At 39.7% G+C, this 21,123-nt stretch overlaps 1 protein-coding gene across 2 annotated transcripts in view; it reads right to left on the bottom strand.

Annotated features, from left to right (window-relative positions):
• The window catches only part of BCAT1 (branched chain amino acid transaminase 1), a 66,216-nt gene that overhangs the window by 32,146 nt on the left and 12,947 nt on the right, over positions 1 to 21,123 (bottom strand). The window contains exon 2 of one of the 2 annotated variants that reach the window (XM_068654935.1): positions 15,319 to 15,390. The exons of the other annotated variant lie outside the window; for it this stretch is intronic. Within the exon in view, the coding sequence (XP_068511036.1) occupies positions 15,319 to 15,390 (72 nt within the window). The remainder of the gene's footprint in view (positions 1 to 15,318; positions 15,391 to 21,123) is intronic. 2 annotated transcript variants of the gene reach the window in all.

Here is a 21,123-nt window from a genome sequence, read left to right as displayed (position 1 = left end):
CCCCATATTCAGTCTTGTCCCCCTATAAATCCCACCAATGTGCTGATTTCTGCCTGTATGCCACATATTGCCCCTTCCTCAGTTTTAGCAGCACAAGTAGTTGTAACACAGCTCTATAATACAATTTGGTAAGCTTAACTGTACTAACAAATAGCCTTTACTTTAAGGATGATGAAGGATTTTAATGTGGTCCTTCTGATGGGCCCACAAGCATGTATAGAGGGTGTAGCAAGCTGCAGCCATAAGCAAAGAAATGATCCTATGGGAGCGTTTGGATTTATTTAACCAAATATGTCATCTTGCTGTAAAAGATATTCCTCCAGATTTGGAGACATAAGGTTCAAAAGATCCTTGGAAAGAGTCTCTATGAGTGATAATTTAATAAAATTATGTCACTCAAATATGAACATAATGCTGTGTCCTGACAGCTAGTACAAAGAGGAACCCAGAGCCAGAGTCACTCCTGTTCTGCCTCATTAGAGACAAGAGTTGGACAAAGAATTTGCTCCTGCAAGCTCAGTAAAACAGGTACTGTTGTGTGACAGGCAGTCCAACAGCAGTGCCTATGGCTCAAAGCAATAGTCCAGGCTGCTTGGCTCTCAGCCCCAAGGACTGGGGACCTTCTGCAGTCACAAACAGAAATCACTAGACTAGATTTTGGATTGAGTCACATGAAGGCAGAAAGCCTAGAGAGGTAGCTATGACACTTGTCCTGAAAGGAAGCAAGTACTTCCAGACCACAGAGCTTCCTGGGGCTGCGCGCTGTGGACAAGGAGCCTACCTGCTGTTTCTCACCTCTTTCAGCAACAGGAAATCCTATTTTTCACCTTTCCTTCAGGCATTTTGCAAACACCTGACCCAACATCAGGTAGGACACCTGACTTGCCCTTCAACCAGGGGTAGGAACATCCTTCAAAGGGGCTCAAAAATAAGCTTAAGCGCAGAGTAATAGGGCAGCAATCATCGAACAGGCAAGAAGGCAATCTTCCTGGTCCTCATAATGCTGACAAATTCTGTTAAACTCTCAAGAGAGATTTAAATTTTATTTTATTTTTTGGCAATTACTATTCACTATTTTTTTTGTTTTTAAGGATCTTCCCCCTTTATTGATTCTATTGTATTTCTCTCTTTCTCTGTTTTTTACTAAGCAAAACCCTAATGCTTTTTATGTCAAGACACCATCAAGTGCTGCAATGCATTTTTAATTTTTTTTTATTTTTTAAATAAAGGAATTGAGGGCGGTGCTGGTTGGAGAGCCCACCCTGGCATACTCCTTCTTGCTGTGTCATCTGTGGTACAGAGTATTTCCAGGACCCTCAACCTCTTTTAGGTCCCTGAGCAATAAGGCTCCTACATAACACCTCACCTGGCCAACAGACCCCTTTCACTTAGCTTGCCCCAACGTCCTGCCCCAGCATTTTTTGTTGTTCAAGCAGCACCAGTGGGAGGGAAAATGGACACACAAAAGAACCTGCGCAAAGAGAGCAGAGAAAGGGCAGTTGACTAATACAGCAGTACTGATTAAGTATCAATGCCTGTTACTTTTACACTGTTAAAAAAATAATCACAGTACTGCCATGGCATCGCCTATAACCTTTATAAATCACCATCTCTTTCTTTGTTTTATCAACATTGCCCCGGCCCTGTAAGCAGCATTAAAGTTTGTCGTTAAGATCCACCCAGAACCCCGCTGTTTGTATGGCTAATGCACAGGGCATTTTTTAATTACATTTGTGTTTTGCTTGCTTTGTTTATCAGTGTACTCTTAAGCACTTTCTGACACTGCCACCCAATAATGCCATTAAACTGGAAGCAAAACCAGTAAATGCTGGGACAAAAAGGAAAATGGAGATGAACAAATAGATGAGACACACGGCTGAGTTTCAGCCCTGTAAAGTCTCGATGTTACAGCAGGATAGTACCTACAAGGTGTGTGCCTAGGTCCAGCTCTGGACAACCTTGTAAGAAATAGGAGTGCCTGCACCAGGCAGAAAGGGGTGGTGGGAAAGCCAGCTGGATACTGCTGCTTTTAAAGGCTTATATAATGATGCTGCACTGCAAACAGCCACTGGGTGCATGTTTTCGAATAGCCCCTTATCTGGGAAGTGCCTGCTGATTCCAACATGACTTCACCCAGAGTGAAGCTCTGCCCAGCCCAGTGAAGATGCACTGTGACCTGAAACTAAAATTCATCATTTGATCAAAATAGATCTTGTAAATTATAAGCTAAGTCAAATTAAATATGACATGCTGATCAGTGTCAATTTTAACCCAAGCCACAGCAAGACATCCTGGTGCCCATAGAATCATAGAATCATAGAATATCCTGAGTTGGAAGGGACCCTTAAGGATCATCAAGTCCAACTCTTGACACCGCACAGGTCTACAGCCAAGATGTTACTTTAATGTTTATTCCATCCAGCCTATGGAATAGCCATAAGTGGATTTGGAGCTGACAGTAGCCTCTGGACAGTAGTCTAGAGTTTTTACTACCATTACTACACTCCTACCTTTCTTACCCTAGAGAGCTGCCTGGGGTAGGTGCAGATAGTGTTTATTTTGTCCTATTTTGCCAGTTCCTTCCTAAATGATCCTTGGCTGCGGCTTCCCAAATGACCCTTGGCTGCAGTGATTTTCACTGCCCTGAAACTGCTAGACCATAATAGAGTTGAAGAGCTGTAAGAGGTCTAACCCTAGCTTTTCCAAAGTCTGTACTAGGCCAAGCATTTCTATCATTTACTCGAATACAAACAGAACTGGCAGCCTCAGCTGTACAACAGCTTACAAGTTACCTAGCTGTAACAACAAATTGCAGCAGACACCCTCAAAACATTAACATACTTTCAGTGAAACTGGCTGTAATCTATTATGAAATAAGTAACCTCTCTGACTTCTAGTCAGGGTGATTCATTCAAGATCACAAAGCAACTGCAATTATTACTTTTTATGACTTACACTGATATTTTAAGCATATCCTAGGAAAGATGAGGCCTTTTGATGCCATAACAGACACGGAAGCATAGATAAAATTAAATAACTTGTTTTGCCCTTGCACTTGAGAACAGTGAACTGAGGTTGCAGTTATGGAGTAGATTTTCAGGAGAAAACAGATTACAAAGAGCATGAGGCATTGTTATTGAGGAAAAAGTTAACAAAGTGTAGCTGGGGGAGTTGGGCAGAATGAGGCTGGAACGAAACAGAATGGTTTTGAGGAGGACATCAGGGATGAGGATGTCATTCTCCGGTCTTTCTGACTGTGGCTCCATCATCATTGCCTTTGGGCCCTCCCTAAGACACACGTCACTTCTTCAGGAATCCATTCTTTCTGCTGGAACAGCTGCTTCCTCCCCTCAACACCTTCTGCCTGGCCACTTCAACATGAGGCTCCTTCTGTAAGACAGACTGAGGAGAGGACACTTGCACTGCCAAGGAGAAGCAGTGGAGAAGCTAGGCTGGGGATACTAACCAGGTGAGTGAAAAGCTCCTCCATCCTCTGGAAGCTGAAACCCTCCCTTCTCCTGGACAAACTCTTTTTGGCCTTGCAGCCAATGAACAAATGATCTGTACTGCATTAAGCTCCTTCTCTTCCCATATGTTAGGCTGCAAGTGGCAGAGGATTGCCCACGTTTTATTTATTTCTGCTTACCTAAGCAAAATATCTCTTTCTGAGATATTCCAGCCCAGCAGCCTCCTGTGGGAGGGTTCAGGCTACTGTGTGCTGCACATAATTGCTTCTGTAGAACAGGTACTATGAGCAGCCCACAGGGAATTGCAACCTGGTCCAGGAAAAGCCTTCACCACATGGTCCTGCTTTCTGTAGGCTGACATCATAAATCACGCTTAACAGCTACTACTGCACAAACAGAAATGGCTTGTGCCAAATTATTGCCAAGCCTGAGAAATCAGGGATGGCATGCCAGCTCCTCCATCAGTGGCATCAGACCAGACAGCAGCAGTGCTGGGCTATGCAGCCAGGAGATGGGAAAAGTTATAGAGTTATAGAAAAGTTATATATGTGTTGCGTCAACTTAAGGCAACTGGTCCTTTTCTCCTCTTAGGACAAAATAAACCATCATTTACTTTGCCTATTCCTAAATCCTGTCTTAGAAACAGAAATACTGAACACTGCTCTAGTGGATGCCATCAGTTGCAAATTCTTCTAGCATGTCTTATATTTGTCTTGTTTGTCTGACTTACTGCCTCTCACCTCTATCCACTAATCACTAGCAGACACCACAGCAGCATGGTCTATTTGAACAAAAAATGAGAGATTTACTTCCTATTAACCATGGACAAACCACTACTCCGTGCTTTTGTTTCTTTTCTCATCCTCATCTTTAGAAAAGCTTGCTTGTTTTCTGGGGCAGGGACCATCACTTTCTGTATAGGGCTAAGCCCAGCATGGCTGTGAAAGTCTACAGTAGAAACTATAAGATCAAGAAGAATTATATCAGAATAAGAAAATAATAAACAGAACAAAAAATATAAAACAGAATAAGAAAGTTTAAAAAAATCTTAGAAATCTGTTACTAGCTTGTAAGTATAAAAAGTAACGTAACCTATCCTATATTTCCTTTACTGTCACTACTATTTTAAATTTACAGTGGAGCCTGAGGCTTGAAAATGGAAAGTGTGTCAAGATATAATAAGATTACAACAGGAAGAAAATTCAAATCTTCCTTCTATTAAAAAAAAAAAAAAAAAAAAAGAGAGAGAAGAAAAAAAGAAAAAGAGAGAGAGAGAAAGAAACAACATAAAATATATTATGCAACCTCAGGAAGAACATCCAGAAATTTTTCAACATAAAGGTTCCCTGAGACTTCATCTGGGAATATTTGTTAGCACATGTAATTGGAGTGGGGCCTGGAAATATTGCATCAGGTTGACAGTACATTGGGTAATAAAAAACAGAGTAAGTGACAAAGCAAAAGAGATTCAAGACCCTGAATCATTTGTGAATTAATCATGGAAGCAACAGAAAATATGTCTGGAAGGATTTTGTCTAGCTTTGTGCAGATGTTGTTCTCTGCAAAGCACATACCTAATCTATTCACAACAGATATTTATCAAATATTTGTCAAACCAAAGAATGAGTTTCTACTACATCCCCAAGCAATGGGAAGAAAGAGAGGAGGGAACAGCACATTGTTGACTTCTTTAACCTTTTTAACCTTTCCCCTCACCTGGTGAACGCTCTGTCTGATGCAGCAATGTTTGATTTGGCACAGTAGGCAAGTAACATAAAAACCTGATGTTGAATCCTAACAAGGCAACATATATGTGGTTGGAATTGACATAAACTTCTTGCCTAGAGGGTGAACAGGGAACGCATGGCAGCAGACCAACTCAAACTGCTATCTCAAGCTTCCAAAACAGGAAGGGAAATAAAGGTGGTGGAAAAGTAGTCTGGGTAGCTTGTAGGGAAAGCACTGAAGAAACTAGCCCTGCCCTACAAAGAACTGGAGCACATGGATAATGCATAGTATCATTGACTCAAATGGCAGCAACTAAATTTTAAGTTCTTCTGCATTTGCTCAAATGTTGCCTTGCACCAACTCCCTTTGATCTGGTCCAAACATCATTAAAGTTAATCAAGACCCCTTCCTCCAGCTTTATAGAAGTTTGGATCATAACAGAGGCAAAACTACCCACATCTTTACAGCCTCACCCATTTCTGCTGCTTCGGGAAACTTAAATGGACTACTAATCCTTTATTATTAGTAGTAGTAATATTTTAGGTCCCTTTCTCATTAGTCTGGTTCTCTGCTGATATTTTCACATCTACTAAAAATTCAGTCATCTAGTATCTTATTTATCAACAAATTATAGAGAACATTTTGAAATATAACTACCACCTAAAATATAAACTACCAGGATATTGATAAGACTGTTAAACAGAGAAGCAGAAACTGGATATTGATACATTACATTTTGGTCATATTGACCACTACTTTTTGCCAACAGCTATTCCACTTACCTAGGGCAATCAGAAAATGTCAATAGGGAGGAAGCATGAGCAAGCTTTAATGCAGTCATTGCACTGGACTGAAAAACACATTGCTGCAGCTCGCTGCTATGGCTGGCCAGGTTAGTTATATAAAAATCCTTTTTGGCACTTCATGTATGCAGTGTAGCTGCTTTTGCTTAGAAATAAGCATATAGGACAATAAGGGAGATCACAGACTGAAGGTCTATAATAGCCCAATTCTTTGCACAGGCAGCCCTCTCAGACTCACTCAAACATTTCCTTAAATATAAGGCTAGAGCCCTTCTTCACTAAAAGAACACATTAACTAGTAACACTACTCATGTTATTCACTGTAAGTACATACTGCTCCTTCTCAAAACTCTGTCAACTTGGTTAACATTGTGGTGCTTCTCTGTGCTTACAGCCACTATATTTCCGCATTGTAGCATAAACACAATGATCCATTTTTAGAAAGTTTGCCTAGAAGAAGGTTTGAGTCTAACACAAGCTGAGTGCTCACACTGGCCTGTGACACATAACTGCAATAGCGAGATCTGTGACATTTTACCAATACCATGTTTTTGTACAGAGGCACAGTGTTAGATGTTTGAATAATGATGTAGGAAAACATAAATTTGGTGCTCAAAGATTAGAGACGTTGTTGTCTCTGGGTTCCAGAAATACCGTCATTTCTATTTCACACAATTAAAGTGAAATGTTTACTTTTTTACCTTTTTTTTATTATTATTATTTTTAAAAAAAAAAAAAAAAAAAAAAAAAGGTTATCTGCCTTAATGAAGGAAGAAATGAATTGCAAACCTAAATTTCAGACAAACAAGTTTGAAATGCTTCACCTAAGTAGCCTGGCCAGTCAGAAACATGCAAATGTGTTAATGTGGGATAGCCGAGAATAGAACCATAATCTCACATGCCCAAGTCCCAGGCAGTTGCAATTAAATCTTCTTACCCTGATTTTAATGAGCTTGCAGACATGCAGGGGAGTGGATTCACAGAATGAAGACATTCAGAATTTATCATAGAATCACAGAATAACCCAAGTTGGAAGGGAACAACAAGGATCATTTCACATGGAATTTCAAAACCAAACCAACCAAACAAAAAAACATGAAAAACTTCTCTTTTGGGGAATATAAAATGCTTTCACGGTACAGTCTCTTACAGAGATTTAAAGACTTACTTCAAACCTTCAGTTAATCGCACCTGTCTTTTTCCCTAATTCCATCTCTTACACTGGTAGACAGAAGATAAGCTTTACAAATTGCCATAAATTTCATGGTTTGATCTGCCACAGAAACTGTCATATTATTCCAATTCATTCTATTCAGTACTTTCCTAGAAATAGGTACTATGCGTAACATTAGGGTAAAAATCTTTCAGCCCTCTAAGCTGTTAGCTCGTGAGAATTAAGATATAGAGATGATTTCAGATGCAAGCAGAAGGGCCAGGGTTGGGGGGGGGGGAGAGAGAACAAAAACAAAAACAAGCAAACAAAACAAACAAACAAAAACACTTGCTGGTGCTAAAGCCTCGCATTTTAAAAATAACGCTTCACTTTATGAAAAATAAGTCCAGAAAAAGATAAATCCATATGGTTTGTCCAACCTCTGTGCTTTAACAGACACCAACTATATCTTCACCACCTAGTTAAAAAGAAGATAAAGCATCACTTTCTTTGCACTATAAATCAACTTAGTAAAACTGTCCCCTGGCTCTCTAATATCTTTCTTTTATCTTGGCTAAAAGCGCCTGCTATTTGTTGAAGACAATTAGCTTTATTTGCAAATCCTACAACTTCAGATAATTGGACAATCAGTTTCTCTATTACAGCTTAGAAAACCTATTTGCTTTAGCCTGCAGCTATTAGAGGGACGTTACTCATCTGAAGAGAAACAGAACTACTTCTTGCCACCAAGCTAAAACAGAAGTTTTAGCAGTATAGAGCTGCCACTGATGTCAAGCACCCCTGTAGAGGTGGGGCCCCCATGACATGAGAAACCTACTCGCAGACTGCTGGGAAAATATTGTTTAAAGTACCACAGTGGAATCACAGTGACTTATTTCTACATCACTAAGAACTTGTGCTCAGCAGCAATTCTTGGCTCCTCCAGTTCTGAAGCAGTGACACTACTCTACTTGCTGCTACTACTGCGTGTTAGCAGACTTGATTTAGAAATGCTGATCTGCCAAATTGAGTCATCAGCAAAATTGGGCTGCATTAGTGGATCTTCCACCTGTGCACACACTTAGAGAAAGCCATTTTCTCCTAGAGAACAGCAACCACTGAAACATTCAGTAACACACACTGGGCTTTTCCTCACCCGCATCAAAACAGGACACAACTGCAAATGCCCTGTGTGTTGATCATTACTCTGACCTAGACACATACTTTCTAAATAACTGGAATGAAAGCAGCAGATATGAAATGCAGTCAGTGTTGCCCAGCTATTATCAGTAATACTCATACGACGTAATGCCTGTGTCAGTGCACAGTGCCACAGAAACCACTTGGCCTTCAATCTTCTCTGTGCTGTAGCTGGTTTCCTTCTTGGTAGGTGAAGCTGAGGGTATGTATTTGATTGTAAATCACTGGAAGTAGTTCCGCAGCATATATATCCTCTACTAGGAATCATAATCAAGTGATGTGAAGTAACTGCAGTCTAATAATATTATTACTCCCCAGTTTGTTTTGGAAAAAAAATGGAAACATGAAAAATGTGTAGATGCACTTAGTAGACGAAGCCACAGCTGACCTGATCTAATGCTGATGACAGTCCCACTGGGCTGGATGACCTATGGTTCAAAGACACAAAACTTAACGCCATTTGGATGATGTTACACACATATGTATCCACTCACAACTCCCCACTTGGTCATATTTTACTGCTTCATGACAGTTTACATAAAACCAATATTCCTCTATACTCATTTTGGAGAATGACTGCCCATTACTGCATCAAGATATTGGGAAGTTTCTGCAGACAATATTTCCCCATACAACTTAAAGAGCATGAACTTCTTTTATGATTTATCTGCTCAATCTACATTTAAAATGGGGTATAACAGAAAATTATATAGAATTTATATATAAAAATAGAATTTAAAATGGAAAAGCAGGGCATTTTCAGAAAAAGAAAGATAGAAGAATCAACAGCTGCAATATGATAAAAAACTTTATTGAGTTCCCATATGCTTTAGCAGGTAAACAATTTATTGATGTAAGTAGAAAATGACAAATTGAGAACAAGGTAGAGAGGAAGGGGTATGAAAATATATAAACCATGTAAAACTGCTTTATACATAAAGCAGTTAGCCTTAAACATAAACATAACCTTAAACATAAACATAAAATATATAAACCATGTAAAACTGCTTTATACATAAAGCAGTTAGCCTTAAACATAAACTGGTAACTAACTACAAGTGCATGTATGTCCTCATGCCAAAAAACATTTCAGAGTTCCCTTGATGCACGTGCTCTGGTCATGTCAGAAACTCTACCCTCTGTTCGTATAAAATAAAAGTGGTATATTCTTCCTAACCTCTTCAAGAAGTGAAACTGACCATGTTCCAGTATTATGTCAGTGTGAGAGTCAATTAGTTCAAAATTTAAAAAGATGTTTCATAAAAAATAAAGAATTATCTGCTTTTATGTTTTTAATCATTGCATTGGAGGGGAAGTAAGAAAATTTGGCAGAAAAACACTTCTCTTTAAAAACAGTGCCCTTGGAGAATTGTTTATTTTTATGTGTCAGCAACATTTTCACAAAGACAGTATTTTTCTAAAATAAAGTGTAACTGCCTAATATGTCAAAATGAATGGGTCATTCTCTCTATTCCCTGAATAAGGAATACTACATCCTACTGTATTTGGTAGGAATTATAGGCAGGCTTGAGTTACATTAGTATAATGATGATAGTGAATCATGACAACTAGTGAAGTTTCATTAAAGCAAATATACAATCTCTCATTAGTGAAGTTTTCCATTGAACAAACTGTTTTGAAAACAGAGGTATCTTCCTCCACAAGAAAAAATTATTTGCTTGTTTTTTTTTTTTTCCAACACTTTCTAACATACACTACATAACAAGAAATGCTGCATAATGTAGCAGTATCTAGCCTACATTTTAGCTGCATAGATTACTCCTGCAATACTACTTTATTTACAATTTTAATAATTTTCCAGGCTAAGATACAGACTTTATTTTCATCTTTAATGCTATTACATTGTTTGTCAAGAACGTGAAACAAGGCAGGGAAACAGAATGAGCATAATGTTTTGCAGAGAGCCAGCCAAGGTCATAGACATATGATGCAAAGGCTACATGTTTTAAAACATGCAGCTAAAGGTCCTATTACAAGAACAGCTACATCTGTGTGAAGAGACCTGTAAGAATAAATCAATAACTGTAAAACTTGAATTGGCAGTTTCTCAGTTTGAAGCACAAATGCCTGTTCTGGAATTGCATTTTCAGTTTCCTCATACTTTATTTAAAGGTGAAATAGACTAAAGATTTAGGCCTCTGGAAAAACTGTCAGAGATTTTGGTTATTTATTTGTAGACTATACCAATAGCAAGGAAGTAATCTTCATGTTTTAAGTCTTACAATACTTAACACATTGATAGATAGTTCACAGCTTGAGCTCTAAACCATTACAACAATGCAAGAAACAAATACTAAAACATACCTTGTTACAGAAAATACCCTCTATCCACTGTCTTGCACAGTTCGATATCAGCTAGTGTCTAACTGGAGGCCATACAAGCATAGTAGCATAGCATTGCATTCCACCTTGTAAGTCCAAGATCTCAACAGGGCGCATCAGACAGCACTCAGCACCAGATGAGCTTCCAGCCTGCCATGGGCTCACATCCCACTGGCTTGGAGCCCGGAACGGCTGGCTCTGTCTGTAGAAGACAGCACAGGAGCACCAAGAGTTGCTTGGAGTAACATGAGAAGTTGTCCAGACACAGAAACTCCATTCCACTACCATAAATCTTCTTATTAGCATATCAATCTAGATCCACTCATGAACTACGGCTACTTTATTCTGCTTTAGTATAACACCCTAGCCAGTATCCCCTAGAAGGTCTGCACCATTTTGGCACAGTGGATACGCCTTTAAAAATTAAAATATAAAAACTATATTTCGCACCAAGAAGATGCGCAACTAGTTCTACATGGCTTCAGATAATCAGAAGCATAGAGAAACATAACAGATAATACCTCCTTAAAGCATTCCATGTGTCAGTCTCTCAATAAGAAAATAAATTCCATGACAAAGTTGCATAAAAACTAAAATCATCTTTCTTCTAACAGATCGATAACATGAGGGAAATAAAAGGCAATCACAGATGCCTTTAGTTTACTAAGACCAAGTATTATGATTTCAAAGTCAGAGCTAATAAACACATTAAGAGAAAGCAAATTACAATGAGTATGGAAGCACACCATTACGTTACCCAAACAACATTCACTGTCTCGTGACAGCACAATGAGAAGAATGAATTCATTAAAGAGGTTCCCTAACCTCGAATCATAAAGTGCCTTAGACATAGCTGTGTGCTGTTTCATGGTACTGAATGCAAAAAGACATATATAATAGCAATTATGAATTGCTATTGCATAGTACTGAATGCAAAAAGACACATATAATAGCAAAACCAGATATGTGCACTTCTTGGTGCAACATTCTGAAATACATTTGGTGTTAGAGAGGATGACTGAACATTCAGTTAGTGGGTTTGTATGCCTCTCTTAGAAATCCAGTGCTCACAATGCACAAAACTACAAGAACAATTTTTTTGGATATAGTCACAAACCACAGCCATTTTATATATATACTTTCACATAACCATGTGTACATATATGCATATATGTATGTACATATATGTATATAGATAAATAAATGACCAAGGGACTGGAGCACCTCTCCTATGAGGAGATGCTGAGAGAGCTGAGACTGTTCAGCCTGGAGAAGAGGAGACTCAAGGAGGATTTTATCAATGTATATAAATATCTGACGGGAGAGTGCAAAGAAGACAGAGCCAGGCTCTTCTCAGTGGTGCCCAGTGCTAGGACAAGAGGCTATGGTCACAAATTGGAGCACAGGAGATTCCATCTAAACATCAGGCAGCACTTTTGTGCTAGGCATGGGCCAGAGCATAGGCATAGGCTGCCCAGACTGTGATTCAGAGAGGCTGTGGAGTCTCCCTCTTGGAGATCTTCAGAATCCACCTGGACATGGTCCTGGGTAACCTGCTCTGGGTGGCCCAGCTTGAGCAGGAGTTAGACCACTTGGCCTCCATAGGCCCCTGCCAATCTTAACCAGTCTGTGATATATATTTGTATATATATGTACAAACAATAGTTGAAGAGAAGATATACATTTCACTCTAGTAGAAGGAGCTGCGTAAATTTAATTCTGGGTATTCTGACCTTTTCTACAATACAGGAAGCTGTAGCATAAGAAATGTCAAAGGAAATAATATTTATCTGTTCCACTGGTTGTGTGATAACTCTAAATGCAATAGATTAAGTACTTTATAAATCACATAGCAATCAGGATGAGATTTTTAACATGGAAAGGGAGTAAAATTGTGGTATTTCAGTTGCAGTTAACATGAACAAATTGCCAATTCTGACCTGCTGACTAGAGAGAACTCTATGAGAACTGAAAATAGTAAGCAGCTAGCAGTGGGGTTCATAGCTCTCTAGATCCTCTATGTTATATTCCTTCCTTCCTTCCCAGTATATGGGAACACTTCAAGTCCATCTTTTGAAGTCAGGCAGAAATTGCAGGGAAATTCAAAGCCTACCCACACCTAAAAAGCACAGCACTACATTCTAAAATGAAAAACTGTCTTCAGAGGGGTAATCTTGGATTCAAATATTGGCATCATCCACTTTAAATAATATGTTTTATATAAGCATAAAGCAAAACCATGCCCTGTTATCTGTATTTCCATTCCCACAATATTGAACCACTTAAATTACTGGCACAAAATTGCAGCTTTCTTTAGCACAGGCAGCTCCATGGGCCAACTCTGCAATATCATTATCTATAGATTCTAAAGTAGCATCTAACTTTTTCCCAGAACTGTCTGTGAAGTTCCTTAGAATGAACCCAGGCTATTTTATTTGTCATTGCCTAGTGCAATTTTTCCTTCATTTATAAGCCTTTTTCTTTATAATTTGATAATGAAGCTAAAGAGACTGCAAGTAATTATACACGACATTGTAATCAGTTGCAGTATCCCCACCATAACTTCCATATACACACGCATGCCCCATGGTAAAATATTTTCTGAAGAACTGTACCTCTTTCCTGGTGACAGCAGCTAATCTTCAGAAACAAAGCCATAAGGCAGGAATGGACTTACAAATTAGACTTCAGCTTAGGCCAGCTGTTTTTTCTAGCATTATTCCCTCTATGACCATCTGTCCCACCTGCTAGTATATCTTTCCCCTCACTCAGACTTTCCACTAAAATGATTTGCCATGCTGGCTGATATGCAAGTACAGATAAAAAGGAAACTGGATTAAATCCAGTTTTGTGCCACTCAATATTTGGAGCTTTGGTAAGGGACCCATTTGACTGACAGTATAATTTAAATCTGTCTCAAGTCTGCTTTAATTTATGCCTACTTCACCCATGACCCAAACACTACCAGAGATTGCTGCCACTCTGTCTCTCCTTCTGGACTATGCCAACAAGTATAGTTATACAGGATTCTCTTTTCTTTAAAGCAACTTTTGTTTTTAAATACACTAGCACACTCTACTGAATGAATCCACTGAAATCTATCTTGTCTATATCTTAAAGGTGTTTCCACAAAACTCTGCACTCCATACATGTGAAATCTTGAAGTTCCAAATCTGGATGCATGCCTGGATATATCAACATTTTCCAAAACAGATCTTCAGGCTGAAAATTCATCCTAAAACATCATTTGGGGCAGAATTACCAGAAGAACACAAAGCAAAGAAATAAGGAAGAGAAGAACTGGAGGGGGTTGAGATTTGGGGAAAAAAATATCAATTACATGTTGTTACATGGTAAAATCCTGCAGTCATGGGCTCTTAAGAATTTTTAGCTATTTTCAAAGGGACCAGCATCAGAATAAATCTTATCAAGGAGGCCAACACATTTTCTGCAGCATTTATTTTCTATATATAGTTAAAACTTGGAAGCTAAAAGGGAAATAACTACTTAAGCATAATTCAGAAGACTGCACAACCGTGACACTGCCTGAGAAATTCAGGAAGAACGTGATGGTTACAAAGTGTATCATTATAATTTCGTCTCCTGTACTGCTGACAATAGTCAGCAATAACAGGAAAGGAACTGCTGAAAAAGCACAAGTGAGGTCAACAGTTTTGGGGTAATTTTTTAAAAAACATATGCAAAAGATAGATGAGGCTTTTTCAAGGTTGCAAAGCAGAGAAAGTGAGGGAAAGAAAAAATTACAGATATTTGACATAAGGAATAAATACAAGAGAAGTATAACAGAGAGGCAGAAAATAAAAAGGAATGAGAACAGAAGGTAGAACTCAAAGGACTACATTTTGATAGTCTCTATGTTTTCAGCAGAAAATTAGAAGTTGACATCTGTGTCCATATTCTGTTTAAAATGAGCTCTTATTACTAGCACTTCATTCAGTAAGGAGGCAGAGGAGAAAAGTGGTATCTTAACTGAGCTCAGTTTTAAGCACAAGATTAAAGAAAAAAAATAAGAGGGATTCAATTTCATGTCAGTTCCTGGCAGCTGCTCAGTACTATGATAATGAAGAATGCTGTTTGCTCATTGAGTGCTGATAATATGCCAGAGCTGTGGTGTGCTTTAGAGTCCTTCTGAGATTCTTAGCTCTGTAATTTTGAGACCAGATGGTAAAAACTACTTTTAAACACCATTTACAATGCCAAATTTTAACAAATAATAAAAGTATAGAGTGTTACATAGACTTTGTCTGGAGAAAAACAAAAATCAAACAAACAAAAACAAACAAAAACAAAAATCAAACCTTAATGTGGAAAAAAAATCAATTTTGATATTGCTTTTGAAGCAGACAAGTTTAAAAAAACACTTATAATAGATTATTTATTCTTAATGACTCCTAACCTTTTAGCTAGTACTTAAAATGGTAACAAATTAAAGCTCTTATAACTTTCTTAATTTCCATACTGAAAACATTTTTATCAAATGTAACTTACACAACTATGAAATTCAAGCAGTAGCTTGTCAGTAGCTAAGTATGCCTGATAAGGATGCTGTCTGACACCACCTACTGAAATGCTCCAGATTCTCATCTTTTAGCAAACAACATACCTTGAAAGATTCAGTCACATGCTTTGTTGCTTCGCTTGAACATCCTCCAGCCATACACTCGTTCTGACAGCCCTAGAAGGAATAAAAATCAAATTCAATACTTGTTCCAGAAAGGTTAATACACATTCAGCTAATGCTTTTAGAGGCAGATTAAACTGAATGATCACTCAGACTTCATCATCAGTAAATATATCAGCAAGACCTTTCTTTGTAGTTTCTTCGCATAATTTTCCACCTTCTAGGTTTTCAGTTTCACTTCAGTTGTGTTATTTTTTGTAACTATTTCGGGACTTCAGTAGGAGTGACAACATCTTATATTAGATTATTGCTCTGAAGGGTATAAATCTACGGACAACAGTATGGGCATTCCAAACTGAAATGCATTGTGTTTTTACACAATTTCATCAGATCCTAATTTCTCTACTAAAACATCCACCCCAGGTGATTTGCCTCTGCTTTAACTCAGAGAAGTGTAACTAAGCAGAATGGAAGAGAGAGAAAAAGGATTTTAGTAAATCCTTTGTTAAAATAAGGCAGTGATAAGGAATGCCCATCAATAAAAATATATAAACAAAGTATTTTGAATTATCTATGTGAAACTTCAGAGTTCTGCCACTGACAACACAGAAAGAAAGAAAGAAAGACAGACAGACTATAAGAAAAGGAGTGATGGTTTTAGATATCTTTCTGTTTGTCATCAGAAGGCTAACATGGACAGGTGCAAACAATCTATCCAAAGCCACAATTCCCAGTTCTCACAGTATCAGGATAGCACCTTTGTGGAGTCTCCTGCACTGGCTAGACCTTCCTTGCCAGTGGCCAGGAAAACGCATATTACACCCAACTGCATGCAGGGAAGGAGACAAATACAGCCTGACAGCGTTTCTTGTTTCTGAGCAGCATCTTTAATGCCTGGGAGCAGTGAAGGGGATGGCTAGAAGGCCACGAAGGGGATGGCTAGAAGAATGGCTAAAGGGCAGCACGACTGGTGAGATGGAGGGGATGGCAAAAGGACAAGCTAGCTGCTGAGATGTGGCAGAAAACGGCTGGGCATGGGGGGAACAGCAGGCTGGTCGAAGGGGCTGCCTGAAGCAGGGAGGGAAAGACAGAGGCACTAAGGGATGTTGCTGCTGAGGCTGACAGACAAGGGGCTTTCAGCCCTCCAAAGAAAGGCCCTGAGAGGAGCCGGGGAAGTCCCACCCCAGGCAGGAAAGGCCCAGGTCAGAGGTTTAATCCCCTAAAAGAAAGAGAAAACCTTTTGGGGCAGACATCTCACGGACTGACTGCAAGACCTTATCCAGGGCAGCCCTCACCCTCTGAGGAGTGCTGTGTGAAGGGCGGGTGGCAGTGTCGTGGAGAGCACTGGCCAGCTGAAGCCTGCAGCAGCCGTCATGTCCTGTGGGGCTGAAGCTGCACGGGCTGCAAAGCGTGACCCACACACAAGGCAAACTGATTCAAAGATCGAAGCCAAAATTCCTTTAAGTGGTATATTCTTTATTGCAGCGCTGGATGCACGGGGGATCTCTCCACCTATCGTGAATACCCAAAGCGGAAAGCAGTCTTGAATTTATACAATCTATCAATATTCTACAAGCGCCTATACATATTCATTACCTATCCCCGCCTTCCCCCGCTTCTCATGCTAATTAGCCATTTGGCACCTTGCGCCTGCGTAGAGCCTTCCAAGAATTGTGGGCAGGGGTCTTTGGGACGTGGGCAGGGGTCTCTGGGAGGAAGACCCCGAGTCTTCCTCACAGTGTACTTTTCACCTTTGGTCAGGAATCTGCTGAGTTGGCATGTTTCTTAATTGCAAGTGCTGGTTGTTGCTAATTCTTCCATTTGTTGTATCTTTATAATTAATTCCAATGTCCAGTTTTGAGATTTATAGTCCTTACATTTGTTTCTCTGTCCGTCTGCCGCTTCCTTATCATGAGTTCCAGTGTCTTGTTTCGAGATATACAGTTCTTGTCTGGGGATTGTCCTTGCCTCCCCAATGCCTCCTTAATCAAAACAACATGATCTTTTTCCTTTCTGCAGATCTTGGGAACGTGGCAAATAGAGGTGGGGGGAAAACAATGTGATCACTGAGCCGTTAATGGACAGCAGGCTTGCTAACAGCAAAATTAAAAACAAACTCCTAGCCACAGAAGATCTCACTTCCTCCCTTTCTGCCCCAACAGCCAAGGGAGGCAATAACATCCCTCCTGCCTTTTCTAAGTGTCAGCTTTAGCCCTTCTCTTCCTCTTTTCTTTTTCCTAACCCTCTACAGTAAGGCATGCAATCACAACTACAGACTCTTTCCTATCAACTAAAGGAAAAAAAATCACAAATCCCTTTACAATGTACAAACATAATTTCTATTAAAACAATATTTTTAAAAAAGTGTTTCATTTGCCATAAGCCTTGGGGCAGAGGGGAGATTCTCCAGAAAAACAAATCTTTTTGGTAGAGTCTGGTCAACAGCATTTTGTATCAGACTACAGCAGAACTGAAGTATTACTTAAACTGAGGGTCAGCCTGAAAAAAGCACTGTATAAACAGGTCCTTGCTTTCCCTGTAATTCTTCATACACCTCCAAATTCAGTAGTAAAATCCCAGGAGACCTCCACAATACCATCAGTATATAACAGATACTTTTTCTGCAGGTCAATTAGATTAGAATAGTTCAGTTGGGAAAGGACCTGCAAAGACCATCAGGTCCAACTGCCTGACCTCTTCAGAGCCACCCAAATATTAAAGTATGTTACCAAGTGCATTATGCAAATGCCTCTTGAACACTGAGGGGCTCGGGCAATCAACCATCCCTGTAGGAAGCCTGTACCAGCATTTGACTACCCTCACAGTAAAGACATTTTTCCTAATGCCCTGTCTGGCCCTCCTCTGGTGCAGCTCTGGGCCATCCCTGTGTGCCTTGCCCTGTCCTTGGTCCCAGGGAGCAGAGACTGGTGCTTCCCTCTGTGCCTCCCCTCCTCAGGGAGCTGCAGGGAGCAGTGAGGTCACCTCTTGGCCTCTCCCCTCCACACCAGACAACCCAGTGTCCTCAAAGGACATGCCTTCCAGCCCTTTCACCACCTTTGTTGCCCTCTTTTTGGATGCTTCTGAGGACCTTACTGTCATTTTCATACTGAGGAGCCCCGAACTGCACATGATATTCAATGTGATGCTGCACCAATGCTAAATATAGCAGGAGAATCACTTCTTTTGACTGGCTGGCTGTGCTCTGTTCAATGCACCCCAAATGCAGTTTGCCCTCCTGGCTGCCAGGGAACACTGCTGGCTCATGCTGAGCCTGGTGCCAACCAGCAGCCCCAGGGCCCTTCTGCTGAGCTGCTCCCAGCCGCACTTCTCCCAGGCTGTGCCTGTGCCCACCATCACTCCAGCATTTCCCTTTGTTGAACTTCATGCCAGTGCTGACTTCCCAGTGCTCCCATCTATCTAGAGCCCTCTGCTATGCCTCTTGTCCCTCCAGAGAGCCAACAGCACTTCCCAGTTTAGCATCATCAGCAAACTTGCTGAGGATGCATTCAACACCTGCATCCAGGTTATTGTTAGAAATGTTGACTACAACCCTTTGGGCTCTCCCATCAAGCTAGTTCATCACCCAGCATGGCACGACCCTGTTTATCTCACAGTTGGACAACTCGTTCACAACGATGCTGTGAGGGACAGTATAAAAGGCCTTTAAAATCCCCCCAAAATTACATCCATGGCCTTGCCTTAACCCACTAAGCAGGTGATCTTATCACAGGAGATCAAATTACTAAGACAGGACTTATTACCAAGACAAAACTAATTAAGCCAACTGATTTTTATTCACACTGCAGTGAATTAGGATGGAGGCAGAGCTGACAGGATGGTAGCTGCCAGCTATATAAGCACAAATTTCTCCAGCAGCTCCAGCTCCACGGGTGGCTTTTCTCTAATATCCGGTATGCAAAATCAGATTTCCTAAGAATAACTATTGGTAAGAGCAAATAGAACAGATAGTCATGATTCTTCAGTTTCTTCTCATCTCTGCTTTATGAAGTTGCCCTAGAGCAATTGTTGACATCAGTGCAGAGAGGATAGAAGCTGGATGTTTAATCTTTGCTTTCATCTCTAAGAAGATACAAAAATTTAGTGAATTTCAAGTGTGGACCACCTACAGGAACAGTCCCTTAGGGGCTTGATCATGTCATTCAGTTCAAGGCTCCCACTAAACTCAGTGAAGTCAGCAGCTCATTTTTTGGGCACATGCCATTGGGGCCAATCCTGTTCTCCATGTAGTCATTCTTTTTTAGAGATATAAAATATGTTTAAAGCAAGTAGCTAACTGCCTTTGTTAACCACACTGAGATTATATTGAGTTAATCCCTGAGCACTAGAAAGACATACCACAATTGCTTTCTAATTGATGGAGTCATATTTTAATGGTTCCATGGCTTTTAAATCTGAAACATGTTGTTAAATACAATAGGGAAAATTACTCCCTGGTTTAGTGCCAACTTTGCCAAGAGAGACGTGCCAAGCATAAATTTGCCCTTTGTTGTTAATAGCATGGTAGATTTAAAACTGCATCCATTAAAACACTGATGCTATCCTAAAGATACATTTGAGCCACAGGGTCAATGTTTCCTCAGAAGTGAGTGAGGTCTGTAAAACCCTTGTAAGCCCAAAATATCAAGATGCATTACACAAGCAAAACTTCATAAGTTGTAGCACAGACCTAGCAACATTTTCTTTATGATACGTGTAACTGTTCTTTGTAAATTTTAAATAGTACAGTATTCCATAGTTTTCCCTAAAAAATACTGGATAATTTTGAAATTGCACATTTTTTTATCATTACCATAGAGCCTGTATGAGAAAAGAGTCTGATATATTACACTCCAGATTAATTTTTGTTTAGAATTGTGTTTTAAGTGTCCCTGTATGTGAGAAATGCAACTAAAATAAAGACCTGGTAATGAATAAATTATCATTTATTTTTATAGAGGAGCTCAATGATATAATAATTATCACAAATCCTTTGGTGTTTGCAAAACTAAACACAATAAACTTGGTTGGATAAAAGTACTTCCTCCTCATCACATTAGTACATAATTCCAATCAAATAATTACAATAAAATCTAAGATATGTAAGATAGAAGCTTTATTGTAAGGATTAGTCTCTTTCCAGTAAGTGAAGGACCACTGTGTGTAACTTACCTGCACTTTTGGAAATTTTATGCTTCACAGTTGTCACCTGCACAACTGTTAGAGCTTCCTCAAATCTGAATATTTACCTCCTTCATTTGGCCCTCAGACTCTTTTAGACGTGAGAATTTTCAACATCTTTTAGCATCAGGATGCTCCCATCAATGCTTCTTGGCTTTCCCTGCTGCCTTTGCACACATTCTGACTGTTACTCTGTTACAGACATGACACCTTGTAGCAAAAATAATGATCTGCGATTAACCTCACTATTGCCCTTTCGTCATGCATCTAGTTATGCTCATCTTTTATGGTGTCCTTTTGTTGCTTGGATTTTCTTCAAATCAGAAAATCCACCTTTTTAATGCAGACAGATTGTTCATCCTTTAGCTGAAAGAACTTTCTGCTACAAAAATTGGCCTGTATTCTGCCTACACACTCCCAAGACTTCTGAGAGTTCATGTCTTAGTTCTTCCTGTGCTCTCACATTAGATAGCTTTTGAGACACAGTGACAGCATCAATGTTTCCATTCTCACTTGGGATTCATCTATTCTGTAAAGAGTGATAGATCGGATATTCTATCCGATCCTTTGTCAAACTGCTCTTCTTAGGCTTTAGCTATCCCATTATCC

Source organism: Anas acuta, chromosome 1 (genome assembly GCF_963932015.1).
Source record: "Anas acuta chromosome 1, bAnaAcu1.1, whole genome shotgun sequence".
In the NCBI taxonomy this organism is placed as follows: Eukaryota; Metazoa; Chordata; class Aves; order Anseriformes; family Anatidae; genus Anas; species Anas acuta.
Note: the sequence above shows the minus strand (reverse complement) of the source record. Positions and strands in the feature narration are given on the sequence as shown.